We start from the raw sequence: 16,625 nt of genomic DNA, 5'->3' as shown, positions 1-16,625 counted from the left end.
TTATATTATGCCTAATAATTTATATAACAATAATATAAAACCATAAAACTAAATCGGGTCTAAAATACATCTACAAATATTTATCATGTGTATAAACTAAATCAAATGCTAACTATATCTACAAAATTAATTTGCTAAAGTATTGAAAATAATATCACTTACCTTTTAAAAAATTGAAAAAATTCGCTTCTCCTCATCTCACTCAGCTGCCAAGAATAGTGAGTTCATGACAATTTGGAGGGGGAAAAGGAGCGTGGTATTTATAGTGCTGGCACAAAGACACCGGTTGGAGATCAGCAACCGGTGCTAAATATTATGCAATGGCACCGGTGCGGCATGGGCTGAGGGAGCGACGAGCTGCTCTTGTTGTTCCTGCCGCTCATGTTCGTTGGTGAGGACTGAGGAGGGCTGGAGACATCGATGGTGGTGGCGGCGGGGCGCAGACATCGATGGTGGTGGCAGCTGCCGTCTCTAGGTTACGAATGGCTGCGGGTTTTTTGTGGGCTTTGCGGGTTTCATCTGTTGTCCACAGACTTTAGCAGGCTGTTCAACAATAGGCCGCATAAACTTTGCAGCTGACCCGCATCGGCCACAGCAGCTGATTTTACGGGGCGGCTAAACGGGCTCGTTTAAGATTCCGCCCCACCTGCAATTCGAGCAGCACCGGTGCGAGTTGGAGCAATCGCTGGCAACAAGGCGGCCAGCAGCGGACGCGGCTCGGCGGCCAGGTTGCTCGACCACGACGAAGCTCGGCTGTAGTATCTGGAGTGAGGAGCTGCGCCACGTGGTTGCCCACGGCGACTTGCGTGGAGACGTCGACGAGTGTGTGCGTGTGCCGGCGGGTTGGCTGGATGCGGAGCTGCGGCAGCGCCAGAAGGTGAACGGCGATAGCGGACAGCGGATCTGGGGTGAGGACGATGCGGTGATAGCTGGAGTCGGAGCAGCGCCTCTAGAGTGGTTGGTCATTTGTAGAGACAGGTGATGGCATAATCCACTTCTACAAATATTTTACACAAAAAAATTTTCATATGATCTCGAATAAAAATAAACTTTATACCAAATTTGTAGAGCTTGATGACATTTATAACTTTGTAGTTGACAACTTTTCCTTTTAAAGTCATTTAATAGTCTAAATAATTATTATAAGTTGTCAAGTTTCATAATTTATAAGTTTTGATTTGTTTTCAAACAACCTCGGACGTAAAATGTAGAGTAGTAGCATACCAAGGTTTTAGTGGTAAGATCTAAAATTTTATAGTTTATTCATTTAAGAACATTTAGTATCACAAGATCATTAAATAATTATGCTTTACATATAGCTATGACTATACTGTAGATCTCATACAACTCAAGTTATATTTTAAAGTTTTCATAATCTTAACATTTATATACTAAAATATATTTGACATATTTTTTCGGTATCTATAGTTCACGATAATTATAGTGTAAAAGTTTCATTTTTTAATTTTTTCTGCTATATTTAAAATTTTAAATAAATTTTTAACATAAAATAGAAAAATATTTTTATGGCCCCCGAAAATGGATTTGTGGGGTGGGGTACGGTCTCACCCGCCCCTACAAATCGATTTCAGAGTTAATATAAAAGAATAACATATCTCATATCGTCACATGTGACTGTTAGAGATGGCAACAAGTCATGTAAAGTGCGGGTAGAGTATATATCCACCACGACAATATCCGAAACTCTAAGACATACACGTACATGCGAAATCTAGCAGTTAAATTTTCTCACCATATATAGGTCTATAGCTGAACGAACTGAGCATTCACAACGGTGCAGGTAAACAGTTCATTGACGAACACAGTAGGATAGTACAAACAAATGAAAGAAAGTGCAGGTCTTGTTTAGTCCTTTTGGCCAAATTTTTTGGACACAGAATCTTATTATTTCAGAGTACTAAATAAAATCTATTATTAAACTTTTTGCAGAAATGGAGCAAGACGAATCTAGTGAGTCTAATTAATTCATAATTAGCGGATGATTACTGTAGCATCACTGTTGCAAATCATGGATTAAGTAGGCTAATTAGATTTGTCTCGCGATTTACAGCCCATCCATTCAAAAAGTTCTGTAAATAGACTTCATTTAGTATTTCATGCATGTGTCCAAACATTCGATGAGATGTTTTTGGGGTGTAAAAACTTGGGATCTAAACAGGGCCTTGTTTAGATGCATAAAACTGAATCTGTAAAGCACTATAATACTTTCGTTTGTAATTGATAATTATTGTCCTGTCATGGGTTAACTAGACTCAAAAAATTTGTCTTGCAAATTATAGACAAACTGTATAATTAGTTATTTTATTTAGCTACATTTAATATTTCATACATGTGTTTAAATGTTCAATATGATATGAAATTTTGTGAAATTTTAAGTGGAACAAAACAAGCCGTGAAATGAGTTGCGGCAAGGAGACATGACTGTTGCTGAGCCTGGCATGGACACTCAGCAAACGGAGGCAGGGCCACCCATTTTTGAAAATTTCCCTATTCGGCATATATTTTTAAAATTTTATTTTTTTAAATATAAAAATAAAAAAGGCGCGTTTGACAAGTACTGGGCATTTTGTTGGAGATGCAACGTGACAGGTACTGTGTCGGCCATGCATGTCTTTCTCCCGAGGGCTCGGCAACCAGCGCCGGTCTCTTCTTCCCTCCTCCGCTGGCCCAACAACTCACTTAGCCCAGAAACCATCATTATAGGCTTGTTGCAACCAAATCTACAGCGGCGAGGCCCAAACAATCAATAGCCCAAAAAACAAATCATTGTTTTTTTTTACCAACGGTACAAATATCTGGTACGAGTTCATTATTTGGTCTCTTCTAGTCTTAACATAACAAGGTACATTCACACTGGTATTGGCTCCACAAAGAGTCGCCTTATCGCGTCTTTGATAGTGTGCGAAGAGGTGAATTTGTCGACGTTGTTCTGGTACATGTAGTTTCCAGTTCGTGCCAAGTTAAGCACCATACGTGACACGATCTCTGTTTGTTCGGTGCTTGCAAGGTGACGCTGTACCATGTCCTTCCATAGATCTTCGGTGAGTTCTTGTAATCTTTTGCACGCTTCGTGCATCGTTGTTCCATGCTCCTTCATGTAGCACTGGACAGTGGAGACACTGTGATCCCCTTTTTGCTCACGCTGCAAAACGTTTGTTATCTTATTGATGAATATTGTACGAGGGGAATACAGTTCAAGATGGAGTCAACTGGGGTTTGAATGCCTTGGAAAATTATGGTCTTATCTTAGGGTTGCATCTTGATGTTCAAGTGGATAAATATCACATAAACCAAAAATAAAATTTAGAGAGGTGTGTCTTCTTGATAAATAATGACACAAACCAAAATAGCAATAATGTGCATGAGATAAACTTAACAATAATATAAAGAGAACACAAATGAACAACGAAATGCGTAAAGATATAGGAGTACCTCAGTTGATGCCATGTCATCTGAAAGTCGTACAAATGTATCAAACGACCTGACAAGCTGAGGATAGCTTAGAAACCAGTCAAGTGTCTCTCTTGTTACTATTTCACCCATTCCGACCAATGAAGAACATAGTATTTGAGCGCCCCCGCTGCTTCTCATTGAAAGTCCAAGATGTTCACTCAATGTTTCCGGTATATAATTTTCATCGCGCCATTTAAGTTCCTCAATGTATGCTTGCACTAGTTGCTTTAACTGTGCCAAAATATACATGTGTTCCAAGTCATTTTGCATGTTGATATTACTTCAAGGAAAGGATGAAAAAATTAATACCAAATGATGAATATGTATAAGAAGAAATAATATATAATGTTTGCACTGTTTGCACTATCTAACAAGGACAAACAATATCTTTTGCGTTCTTTTGGTGTGTGCTCGATCATAATCCTTTGTGGCCCCTACCCCTTTCTACCAAAATTGTATCTCGATCACCATCCATGGCAACGAGGATGTTTGCCTGATCTTGTAATCTTTAAGCCTTTGAGGAAATGAAATCATTCAGGTGGGCTTTCTTATTAGACCCCCGCTGACTTCAAGAAACAAACACTAGCATATCTTTCCAAATAAAATGAATCCAATAAACAATATGTGATTTTATTTTTGATACCATCAACCATCATATGCAATATCAATACTGACCGCCTTTTTTAAATAAAACACACGGTAGCTCTTTCCAGTTCCTAATTCCTCCTCAAATGAACAGAATGTCTTCAATAAGAACAGGTAGAAATCCCTTGTGTATTCTGGAAGCAAAGTTATGGCATCCTTGTCCCACCTGCATTTTAGCAACATGTTAACACTTATGCCATAATATTCCTAGAAACACTTTGTCCATTTAACTCTCCCGAATCAAAATGAAGACTTAATTTACTCCCCCGAATGATTTTAATTGGTCAATATATCCCCTAATGATATTTCTCTTTTTTGTTTCCCTGTGCACAAATTTAAGTTCAAATTTTTTGAGTGGATATAGAGGATGATTTTTTATGTTAATAATATATTAAGAATTTTTCATGGTTATTTTAATAGATTAGGTAATTTTAATATGAAATTGATCTTAGAGATATAATTTAGAAAGTGAAATAATTATGAAAAAACCATACTGTATTTTTCTAGCATAGGGCATCATAATATAAGTCATCTTGCAAAATTTGAAATTAAAATGCCACTTGTACATGGAGAAATAAAAAAGATAAATCGTACAAGGGAGTAGATTAGACCAATTGAAATAGCTGGGGGAAGTAAATTGAGCCTAAACTTTATTCAGGGGGTTAAGTGGACAAAGTGAATTTGTGAGGGGAGTAAAATAGATTCTTTTCAAAGAACAAAATGAAATAAACCACATTCTATTCAAATGGTAGATGCAGTAATAGATACATGGTTGTCTCTAAAAGTATAACTTTTTGGAATACTAGTTGCTGATATTCTTGCCTTTGTGATTATATTTTTTGATTTTATATAATATTTTTATTCCTTTCTAGTATCTTATACTTGTGAAAGAAAATGGGAGTACGAAATTTATTTTTGCCCTTTACATCCTGCTTAACTGCCAGTTCCCAATTATTAAATCAACACATTTTAGTTCATTTTAGTTTTATACATGAGCAAATGGTGATATTTGCATCCTGTTAAACCAAATAATAGTGCAACAACTAATATATTTGATGATAAAGTAAATGAATAAGCAAAATATTTGAGTAGGTGAGGGCCAGTCTGACCTGAAAACAGCTTCAGCAAGTTGCATGCTCTCTTCAGTGGTAGCATATGTGTCAATGAAATCATCTAATATAGTAATAAATCCCGTCATCTTTGCAAGTATAATTCGGGAGTGAGAATATTGAGGCTCATGACATGCTCCATTCATCCAGAAATACATTTCTACTATCCTATTTCTCACAAAATAAAAGTTGGCTTCAACGTTGAGATTCTTCCACCACCTAGAATAATATACATAAGAATAAATGGATTTCCACAATCATTTAATCCGTGAGACCAACGTATGTCCAGCAAGAGATTTCTATAAACTTACGCTGTGACGTCTTTTAGCTCCTCACAGTAAAGAAGTTGCAAAAGGTTAAAGTTTAATTTTGCAAACTCTAATATAGCTTCCTTTCGTGTAGCCTCCTTTTCATAAATGGGTATATAGTTTCTCGTTTCCAAAATCCCAACCCTTCGAAAAAGAGGTGTGTCAAGGGCACATGACACTTCCTCAGCAAGTGGTGATTCCAGATTTTCTAGTCCACCTTGAAGGCATCTTCTGGTGAAAGAAATTGCCTCATCAAGCAATGGCTCTCCATGAGTCCTCAGATATGCTGCATTGTATAAGCTTAACAAGCTTCTAATATCAGCATCAACAAAATTCCCTTGTTTATCTTTAAAATTTAGAAATACATCTGCATATAGTTGTTTAACAATTACAATTAGTTGGCCATATCTATGAAATATGCATTAGATAGCTTGACTAGATATGATAAACCTCACCAGATGGCACGTAATAGCCGCTTTTACGCAGAAGATAAAATCGATGGGAGACGACATTTAGATCACCATCATAGTGATTGGAGTTGTAAACAATGAGAAGCATCTCGTTGATCTCATCCTCGTAGTGGTAGTCAAGACTAAGTCTCTGCAGCGTGATTATAAGCTCCAACATCGCTGGCAAATCATTTGAGCCTTTGATTATCTTCCTCACTTCTTCCCTTAGCACTTCAGCCCTTTCCCGCATTTGAATTTCCTGCAGTATGGTTAGAATTGATATGGAATCTACAGTTTTTTTCTCTGATGCATAGTTGTTATGATAACTGCTGTTGCTAAAAGTTTTTAGCCGAAAACCGTATGTGTTATCAGAAGGCTGATATATATCTTCTTGAACAGAGATATAATACATCATGCTATGTACAAGTTCTGTTCAGTTATTTAACAGTCAATTTAAAAATTGATATGATAATTAATTAAAATGATTATACTTCTTCTTCTAATTTTTATTATAATATTGCAATAAATAGTAAAGCAATATTATTTTTCTGATACATGAGTAGCTATCTATCTATACATATATACACTTAATTGCGTGGAATTTTGGATTTATGGATTGCGTGTGGTCAGCGTGTTTAAACTTTGGACACTGATATCTGTTGGAATATATCTAGTTAGATTGAGCTTTTGAAAATGATATTAGCCAGCATATCCATAGTAGTTCCATAATAGTATATAATTTTTCTATTCATGGCTTTTTTGTGCAAATATCCATTTTTTTTATGAGCATATAGATCAATAAGCTCCACAACACGTGATGGACTGATGTAGCTAACACATTTTCCCCTCTTTTAAGCTTAACCAGGGAGTATGAAGGCATTCGCAGCATATGATGCCACAAGTTTACTAATTAAGTAACATTAAATTAACAATGTGACAACTTAACCCATCTTAGGAATAAAAATCAATCAGTAAATGAGGACAAATGGTGGTTACCCTTGGATGATGAGTGATTGATAACGTTGTATGGATTTGATGTATCTTTTGGCTTGTGATGTGCAGGTGTAGGATTCGACATGACGGCTGAAGGCATGTGGTGAAGGGCGAGCTCCAGCTTGGGTGCGATCTACCATGCGGTGATGATGGGCAAGCAAGAGGCTTGGCACTGATGCATTATGTGGTGGTGAAGAACAAGTGCAGGCTTGACGTTGAGGGACCCGCGCAGTTCGGACGGAGTCATGGTCGATCCACATGGTGCATGATCAGAGCAAGAGTACATGGAGAGCGAGAAGGTGATGAAGATGGTGTCGGTCAAGTCAAGAAGGAAGATGATGGTAAGATCGAGTCGGCTGCCCGTGCGGCGGGAGCGCGAAAGACTCGAAGGCGTCAAAGCTTGGCGGAGGACGGACATGCGTCGACATCGGTGAGCCATGCCGTGCATGGCGTGCAAGAGGGGTTTGACTGATTTGACCTTAAAATCTGGGGCGGCAGATTTTACCGGTTTGGACCTCAAAACCGGGAGTGCGTCCGGTGCGGTCAGATGATAGTGGAGGAGGACACGTGACATCATCGCGGAGCTTGTGTCGAGGCGTAGTAGAGTCGTGAAGGTGGCATGTCCGTCTGGTGCTCCAGCAAAAAGTTCGACAGTTTTTGCCCCTGGAGGATATTTGGGTTTGTGCTTCATGTAAGAGTGTTTTGGTCATTTGCGCCTATATATGTGTGTGGTGGGCTTTTGGAGCAGCCACATCTTTGTAGTCTCTCTTTTGGAGATCCTCTCATTTGTGTGGGTGAGAGTTAGGGTTTGAGAGAGAGTGACTCTTTAATTTGAGCTTTTTGTCATCCTTGCTTTGATTTTGCTAGGAGCAGACCTGGTAAATAATCGAAGATTCATCTCGTGCTTGTTTTGTTTCATCCCAATGTTTCTTTGTGATTTTCGGATGAATTTTCATTTGTTGATTTGGCTGCGATTTGGATCAAAATTTTTGAGGGGATTTGTTGCTAGGATACTTGTGAATATCTTTGGTCCAATCCTCCCTCAAATTCCTTATGAAATCATCTCGAATTTTGAGTTTTCCCAAAATCGTATTCTTGAAAGGGGCGTCTGGTTTTTTATATTTATTGTATCACATATAACTTAGTTATAGATTTATTTAGATTTATACTTGTTAAATCTATGCTTTATCTATAACTATGTTATACGTGATCCAATGTGTATGAAATTTCACCACAATTGGACCGTAGAAGCTGTAGTTGTGAATTGTTTCAATTAATTATAGAAAAGCATAGATCTAAAACTACGACAAAAACTTTATACTAAAAATTATCATATTATATATTCACTGTGTAGATCTACTCATGTAAAGTCCAACAAAATTGGATTTCTATTTATCATTTTTCTATGATTTACTATAATTTTTTAAAGATTTAGAGGAAATAAGTAAAAAAAAGGATAAAATTGTGCTACTGTAGCAAAACCACCGTCCAAAACTACTTGAGGGGGTTATTTGACCGCTTTTGGAAAGTTCAGGGGTAGAATATCCGGTTTTATAGTTTGGGGGTGAAGTAGTCCACCATTAATTGTTTGAGGGTTATTTGATCTGGTTTGGAAAGTTTAGAGGGTAGAATATTCGGTTTTATAGTTTGGAGGATGAAGTAGTCTATCATTAATAGTTGGGGGTTAAGTAACTTTTTCCCCTCCGTATTTTGGATCTGATAGATCTTGTCCCTGCACATCTATGGTTCGAATTTTGTTTGCATATATTAAGTATCGAGGGAGTATTTTGGGTTCAAAAGTTTAGTTTTGGACCTTTTGGTTTGCTTGTTCCTTGCTTGTTTGCATTCTGTGCAGGCTCGCACGCACGGCGGCGTGTGGAGGAAAGCGGCTCGCGGCGGGGTGGCGGCCGGCAGCAGCGAGCCCTGCCAGCACTAAGGATGGATATGGATGGCTGAACATCTGAATTATCCGTATTCGTATTTGCTTAAAACATAAATATGGATATCCGTATTCGTATTCGATTTTAATATGGATGCTATATAGATGTATCCGAATACGACTTTGAGAATTCTTCTCTATCCGATTCCATATTCGTATTTGAGGAATATCCGATCACATCGTATCCATCCATATACGCAAAGAAAAACTGACTACCGAAACAATCTTAAACTTATCTCTATATCTAATTACTTAATGATGTACACTATTTAAATTATTTAGAAAGCTAGATGACTAATAATATATTTATTTAAATTAGTAATGATATAAAAATTAACTTTAACTATTTAGTATATTTATTTCATGATAAAATTATTTTATACGAGTTAAATTAATTAATTAATGATGAAATATTATATATATATATTAATTATTAAATATTTATTTATTTTACATTTAAAATTAATATTATATATTTAATATAAAGCTATACATAGATAATTATATTCTTTTTTATTAGCTATCTTCTAATCCTTTACTCCCTACTTATATAAATGTTTCTGATCTACTATAAAATTGTTGACAAAATCAAATGATACTCGTGATAGCTCTATGTTTCAAATCAAGAAGGTATCCGGATCCGAATCTGGATTCGAACTATCCGTTTTGTATTCGTATTCGATAAGATTCGCATTCGCATTCGTATCTGGATTAAAATGTGGTAAAATGTGACATTCAGATCCGATTTTATTCATATTCGATCCGAATCCATCCTTAGCCAGCACATGCGCTGCGCACGTGGAGGCGGCCAGGGGGCGGCGCGCGGGGCAGACGGCCCAAGGGGGGCTGGAGCACATTTGTTTAAGCTTGTGATTAGTACTTTCTCGTACTAATGCCTTTGCTTTCGCTTGACTTTGAGGATAGCTAATCATTGTTAAATCATCGCATGCTTAGTTTAGTTAAACTTTTGTGATAGAGTTGCTCGAGTAGATTGTTTTGAGTTTGTTTTCGCTTAGTCTCGAGCTTTCGGTGTTTTGATTAATCTTTGATTCCGCTTTGCGTCGAGTTTTTCCTGATCATTTCTAGGATGAGCATATTACTAGTTGAGTTGTGTCATCTTGGCAATTAGAAGAGAAATGTTTTGGATTGTGAATTAGAGTCACCTTTTCGTAGACGATTTTATCAATTCCCACCCCCTTCTAGTCGCCCGTTCCGGTCTCACAATAACAAGTTTACTAAAGCAGGAACTACTGCTCAGCGTAGGCAGAAATATACCTGAAGTGAAGTTGGCGGCTCGTGAGAAAGGAAGAAGTCACCCCAGAGAGTCGGGTGGAAGGTCGAAGCAGATGGCTTCTTCGTCTGCTCCTGGCCAGAGCCAGAATCATCTTCATGCCCCGACGCCATTTTATCCCCCTGACCAACGCCTCTCTTGCTTGATGTATGTATAGCCAGCCTGCATGCATATACATCAATGAGACTCATTTGCGCTTTTGAGAAAATTTCGATTGGATGTAAATGGTCAGAGAAAGGATTCTTGCCTTACTCTGCAGTTGCGACTCGTACAAGGGCTCTCTCTCTCTCTGTCTGTCTCTCTCTCTGTCTTGTCACACACACTCTCTCTCTCAGTTGATGAAGAAAGGATGCAGCTGCTGATCCATGGAGCGCTACTTATATAACAATGGCGATTGAATGGGAGGGGAGGACACGCATGCAGCAGCAATAGATATTGTGACCTAACAATAATAATAATGGCTATGGCGGCTAACCTAGCTGGCCGGGTAGTTGGTGTTTGACCTTCACCAGCTAGTGTTGACGTGTTGTGATGTAGTAGAGAGCAACGTATATTATACATATTAAAGCTAGCCGACCCTACTGTCGTGGAAGTTTCTTAGTTCAAAGCTATTAGCCGATAGCGTTGGAATGACATTAGAGTAAGGCTAATGATTTAGTCTGCTGCTGGCTGTAAGAATCTTTCGCTACTAGAAAACGAGCCATGGGAATCGGTTGGAAACAGCCTTAGGCACCGGTTTTTCCAACCAGTTCCCCCAAACCAAGACCAATGGGGCCTCGAGTTCTTTTTGTTGCGTGCCAAGCTGAGGAATGGTCTTGCCACATTTTTTCTTCTCATTTCACCTTGTGTGCCTTTATCAGAGTACGATCATAGTCCGAGGGTAAGCTTTTCGGTTTTGGTGGGCTGTCTAGGTTCGCGAGAAGCTTTTTCCCTAATTCTAGAGGAACCTTTTCCCTCGGCGGGGGGATTTTAGGCTTCAACTGATCTTTTATATATCGAGCAGTCTTCTCTTCCAACTCCTCAGCGGTCTTCTCGTATGTTAATTTTCTTTCGACCGTTTTCTGCTTTTTCTTTGAGGGTCCAGCCGCTGGGAGGGATGCTTTCTTTTTCTTTGCTTTTTCTGGTGCAGGAGGAGTTGGAGTACTCATGGCCCTTTGCGCTGGCGGAGACGGTGGTGAGGGAGCTGGTTGTGGGGACGGCGGTGAGGGAGGCCGCGGAGATGGGCGATCGGTCTGCACGGGAGCCGTTGTGCTTGCAGTTAGTTTGATGTCGGCCTTGCATCATAGAACGACCCCGTGCATTGTGTCTCCCAATGTCTTCTCTCCATCCCCTCCAACGAAGTCGAGTTCAAGATCCTCATTGTTTCCAACTATCTGCTTGACTGTGACAGAGGTGTAGCCAGGGGGTATCGGCCTTCCATGGATTGTAGTACAATGATTGAGGGGCAGGGCTGACCCGTATGCGACATGAATGGATATATTCTTTGCTCGCACATGAAGCTCGCACGGTGTCGGCATGGTGACATCATCTACTGGATACCTCTGGTCATCTACCGCTGTTGGCTCAATCTGGGGTTGCTGTTCAGCTTGTACGTCGGGCGTCGCCGTGGATGCACAGCTGCTGCGTCGCTGAGAGGCCGGACTTATCACAACATCCGGGTGTGACCCAGCAGTGCCCCTTTGACTCAGAGCTAGCGCAATTGCCTCATTGACCCTAGCGTCCATCTGAGATTCCAAGGACGCAACCTTCCTGTTCATCTCTTCTTGTTCGGCTTTGCTCTTTCGGTGAGTCTTGTAAGAGGAATCTCCGGCCCAAGCAACTTTTCATGGGACCACGCCGATGCCGCGGGCTCGTCCAGGGTGTTCTGGATTCTTTAATGCCCTTGTCAGCTCATCATTCTCCCTTTAAGACTGGAATGTTCCTTGTTGGGCCTCATCTATTGCAGCGACCAGATCGCGGGACACTTCTTGCATATGCTCGGGCACGACCAAACTTCCATCCAACTGGTTTAGTGTCATGCCATTAGGAAATAACTACCACTTGGATATATCCGGCCAATCCCAAGTCGTCGGCCTGATGCCTCTGTCCATAAGGTCCTGCTCTATCTTCTGCCATTTTTTTATTGCCTTCTTGTACCCTCCAGCCCCAAGGTGGTGGCTGTACTTCTTATTTGCTGCATTCGCCTTGGCCTGTTGGGATTTTTCTTGGGCTTTCTCTGAAAGTTTGTATTGTTTGAACTCCTCCCAGTAAGGTTTAACTCGAGGAAGATCATCCCAGTTCGGTTCCTTATCCTTTTTGATGTAATTGGTGTACAACTTCTTCTTGAAACTTGCAAAGGCAAGGGCCATCTTTTTCAAGGCACATTTCTTCACAAGTTCTTGGTCAACTCCTTCAGGAAGAGTGAACATATCCTTGAGTTCTGTCCATAGCATTTCCTTCTGATGTGGAGGCACGGCGTGTTGCTGTTCTTCTTGTTTGCTCGATTTCCATAGTCTTGTGGTGATCGGAATTCTCGCCCGAACAATAACCCCACATTGGTTGACAAATTTCGTGCTAGCAGCCTCTGGAGCACTTGGACAGCCCTCCGCATCCACTTCTGTGATGACCTGTCTTTCCTCCATTTTTTTGGTTGGCCGGCGTCTCCCTTTTGACTGGCTCAACGAAGTCGATGTGGGGGTCGACTAAATTACAGAAAAGATATGTGAATTGCAAAATTAATCTACCAAAGTCACCATGCATAATTAAGATACATACTGGAACGTGCTACCGATGGTTGGGCGGCGACGCAAAGTCATCATCTTCTTCTTCGGCATCTCCAGACATATTCAGGAACGAATCAGCTATCTTAGCCTCTTCTTCACCGATTGACTGGGTGGTGTTGGCCCTCGTATCTTCGTTTATTGTGTCCAACATGTATTGCCTGGCGGCCTCGTCATCACCGAAAGGGTCCATCCTTAACTGAAACCGTATAAATGTGTAAGAGTAGGTGACCATCCTTAACTGAAGCACGAGAATTTAATTCTTTAAACGAATGTGTGTGTGTTAGAGGGAGAGAGAGAGAGTGAGTGAGTGTGAGTGTGTGTGTGTTAGGAGAGAGAGAGTGAGTGAGTGTGAGTGTGTGTGTTTGTGTGTTAGAGGGAGAGAAAAAGAGAGAGAGAGTGAGTGAGTGTGTGTGTGTTAGGAGAGAGAGTGAGTGAGTGTGAGTGTGAGTGTGTGTGTGTGTGTGTGTGTGTGTGTGTTTGTGTGTGTGTGTGTGGGTGTGGGTGTGAGTGAGTGTGTGGACAAATGTCAGTGAGGGTGTGGACAGCGAGAGTTAGTGATAGATCGAGCGTCGGTGAGAAGGAGAGAGCGTCGGTGAGTGAGTGAGCGAGAGACCGAGCGAGAGTTAGTGAGTGAGCGTGTGACCGAGCGAGAGTTAGTGAGTGAGCGTGTGTTTGCGTGTTAGCGCGAGTTTGCGAGCTCGAGAAGTAATATAAATAACACTTTTGAATTAAGAATGAAGAATACATGTACTTAAAGTCTTTGAATGACATAATTAAATAATTAATACATGACAATAGAAATTCTCCTTAATTCTCTATTTCCTTCTCTATTTCTCCCTATATCCTCTCTAATTCTCACTATATCTCTATAAATCAATTCTACTTAATATATAATAAACAAAACACTATATCAGTATTTGAATTCTAATAATATCTATATAAATCAATTCTACTTAATATATAATAAACAAAATGCTATATCCATAATTGAATTCTAATAATATCTATATAAATCAATTCTACTTAATATATAATAAACAAAACACTATATCCATAATTATAAAAATATGTATATAATTCTATAAATAACTATATAATTATAAAAATATCTATATGCATAATTGAATTCTAGTTAATATAAAAACTAGAATTACTTAAACTTAAAATGTTAAAAGAAAAAAAATTTGGCCGGCGGCCACACATACACGGCGGCGTCGGTGGGGATAGGGCGCACGGCGGCCCTGGATGAGGCGGAGCTGGCGGCCCGGTGGTGCGCAACGGAGAGGGCGGCGGCGTGTTGGCGGAGACGGCGTGGCGCGGAGGCGCGTAGTGGAGGCCGGGGGCAGCGAAGACGAGGCGGCACAAGGTGGCACGGGGAAGGGCGGCGGCACACCGTGATCGGCGTGGCGGCGTCGTCGTCGAAGGCGGCCGGGGCGGAGACGGCGGCGCACGGACGACGGGGCGGCGGCCTCGAGGCGGAGGGGCGTCGAGGTGGAGGTGCGGAGATGGCAGCGCGCGGACGACTGGTGTCGCGGCGGCATCGAGGGGGAGCCTGGTGGTGGCGCTGTGGAGGCCGACCGGCGCGGCGTCGAGGCGGCGCGGCGGTGACGACCGGGCGTGGAGGGGCCGGCGGCGGATGTCGAGAATCGGGCGTGCGGCGGCAGAGCTCGACGATCGGCAATGGAGGGGGAACAAGTGAAGAGGAGGAATAGGGCACTGTGTTATATACGCAAGGCCTTTTGGTACCGGTTGAAAAAAATCACCCGGTGCCTAAGAGGGCCTAAGGCACCAGGTGGTGATCCACCCTGTACCTTTGGTATCACATAGGCACCGGGTGATGATCCAACTGTTATATACGCAAGGCCTTTTGGTACCGGTTGAAAAAAATCACCCGGTGCCTAAGAGGGCCTAAGGCACCAGGTGGTGATCCACCCTGTACCTTTGGTATCACATAGGCACCGGGTGATGATCCAACCAGTACCTTAAGGTTCCAACGGGCAGGAATTGAAAAGGAGCTAAGGCACCGGTTGATTTTAAAAAACCGGTGTCTTAGGCCCTTGTGGCATCTGTATTTTTAGAGTTTTGCCGCCTTAAGGATTGAAGTCACGGAGTAGCTCAGTGGTAAACCCAAATGTTGTGTGCGTCGCGGCACAGGTTCGACTCCCGTGCACCTTTTTTTTCTTTTTGCAACGCCTTTGGTACCGGTTGAAGTTTTCAACCGGTACCATTAGGTCATTGGACATTTGTATATTGCATTATTAATCAAGTAAATGCATAATAAATCTGGTAATTGCCTAATTAATTGGTTAAATGCACAATAATTCTATTAATTGCCTAATAATTCAACTACAAATATAATTAATCATGTAAATGCATAATAAATTATTAAATGCACAATAATTTTATTATTTGTCTATAATTACATAATAATTCATTTCAATGCATAATAAATCAGATAATTGCATAATAAATCATTTAAATACACACTAATTCTATTAATTACATAATAATTCATTTAAATGTATAATAAATTTGATAATTGCATAATAAATCATTTAAATGCACAATAATTCTATTAATTACATAATAATACATTTAAATGCATAATAAATTGGATAATTGCATAATAAATTATTTAAATGCACAATAACTCTATTAATACATCATTTAATTACATAATATATCTGATAATTGCCAGAATAATCATAGATAATCATTAATAGTATGTTCACGGAAAATATTACAAGACATAATCATTCAACTAAGGGAATATTAACGATGGTTCGCTTTACAATCGTTCCTTCATTATGATCATGACGTGCGTACGGAGCCTCCTCTTCGGCTAAAAGAATACTTGTGTCAACCTCCACTGCGAACGGAGTCATATCTTCAACCTTATTGTATTTTTCTTCATCAGTGACATCGTCGACTCCCACAATTTTCCTTTTTCCTGCAAGAACAATATGGCGCTTTGACTCATCTCCGGCACCTAGAAAACTTGATTTATTTCTGGACTTGTCCTTTCTCGGTTTGCTAGACATGTCCTGCACATAGAAAACTTGAGTGACATCTTTAGCTAGGACGAATGGTTCGTCTCGATAGCCAAGTGCTTTGAGGTCTATCGTTGTCATTCCGTACTCGTCGATATCGACACCTTTTCCTGTCAGTTTAACCCATTGACAACAAAATAGAGGGATCTTCAACGGCCCATAGTCGAGTTCCCAGATCTCTTCAATGTAACCAAAATATGAGTTCGTTTGGCCACTAGAGTCAGTGGCATCAATACGGACACCACTATTTTGATTGGTGCTCTTGTTATCTTGGGCTCTTGTATAAAATGTGAAACCATTAATTTCATATCCTTGGTACATCAGGATTGAATTTGCCGGACCCCTGGCCAGCCAAGCTAGCTGCTCATGAATTTCATCGTTGGCCATGACTTCCTTCTGCAACCAGGTGGTGAATGTATCGTTATGATGTTTTGTAATCCATATCTCCGACTTCAAAGGGTACATGCTTCGCACAATTTGCATGTGCTCCTCCATGTATGGAGCCACCAAGGCTGATTATTGTAGAACTGTGAGATGTGCTTTGCTCAACGTGGCGTGATCTGTGGCATTTACTGATTTTCTTCCAAGTGTGCCCTTTCCAATCA

The 16,625-nt window shown here is 40.5% G+C and overlaps 1 protein-coding gene across 1 annotated transcript; it reads right to left on the bottom strand.

Moving 5' to 3' along the window:
* Nucleotides 1-2,768: 2,768 nt before the first annotated feature.
* LOC120677227 ((S)-beta-macrocarpene synthase-like) lies at nt 2,769-10,602 on the bottom strand. The gene is made up of 8 exons (XM_039958376.1): nt 10,456-10,602; nt 10,193-10,370; nt 5,992-6,244; nt 5,540-5,903; nt 5,229-5,447; nt 4,150-4,285; nt 3,454-3,705; nt 2,769-3,163 (listed from the first exon to the last, which is right to left on the bottom strand). The coding sequence occupies exons 2-8, from the start codon at nt 10,319-10,321 to the stop codon at nt 2,870-2,872; spliced, it is 1,647 nt and encodes a 548-aa protein (XP_039814310.1). The 5' UTR covers nt 10,322-10,370; nt 10,456-10,602; the 3' UTR covers nt 2,769-2,869.
* Between the last annotated feature and the right edge of the window lie 6,023 nt (nt 10,603-16,625).

The sequence above is a fragment of the Panicum virgatum genome, chromosome 6N, assembly GCF_016808335.1.
Source record: "Panicum virgatum strain AP13 chromosome 6N, P.virgatum_v5, whole genome shotgun sequence".
NCBI lineage: Eukaryota > Viridiplantae > Streptophyta > Magnoliopsida > Poales > Poaceae > Panicum > Panicum virgatum.
This window is presented reverse-complemented; position numbering and strand designations above follow the sequence as displayed.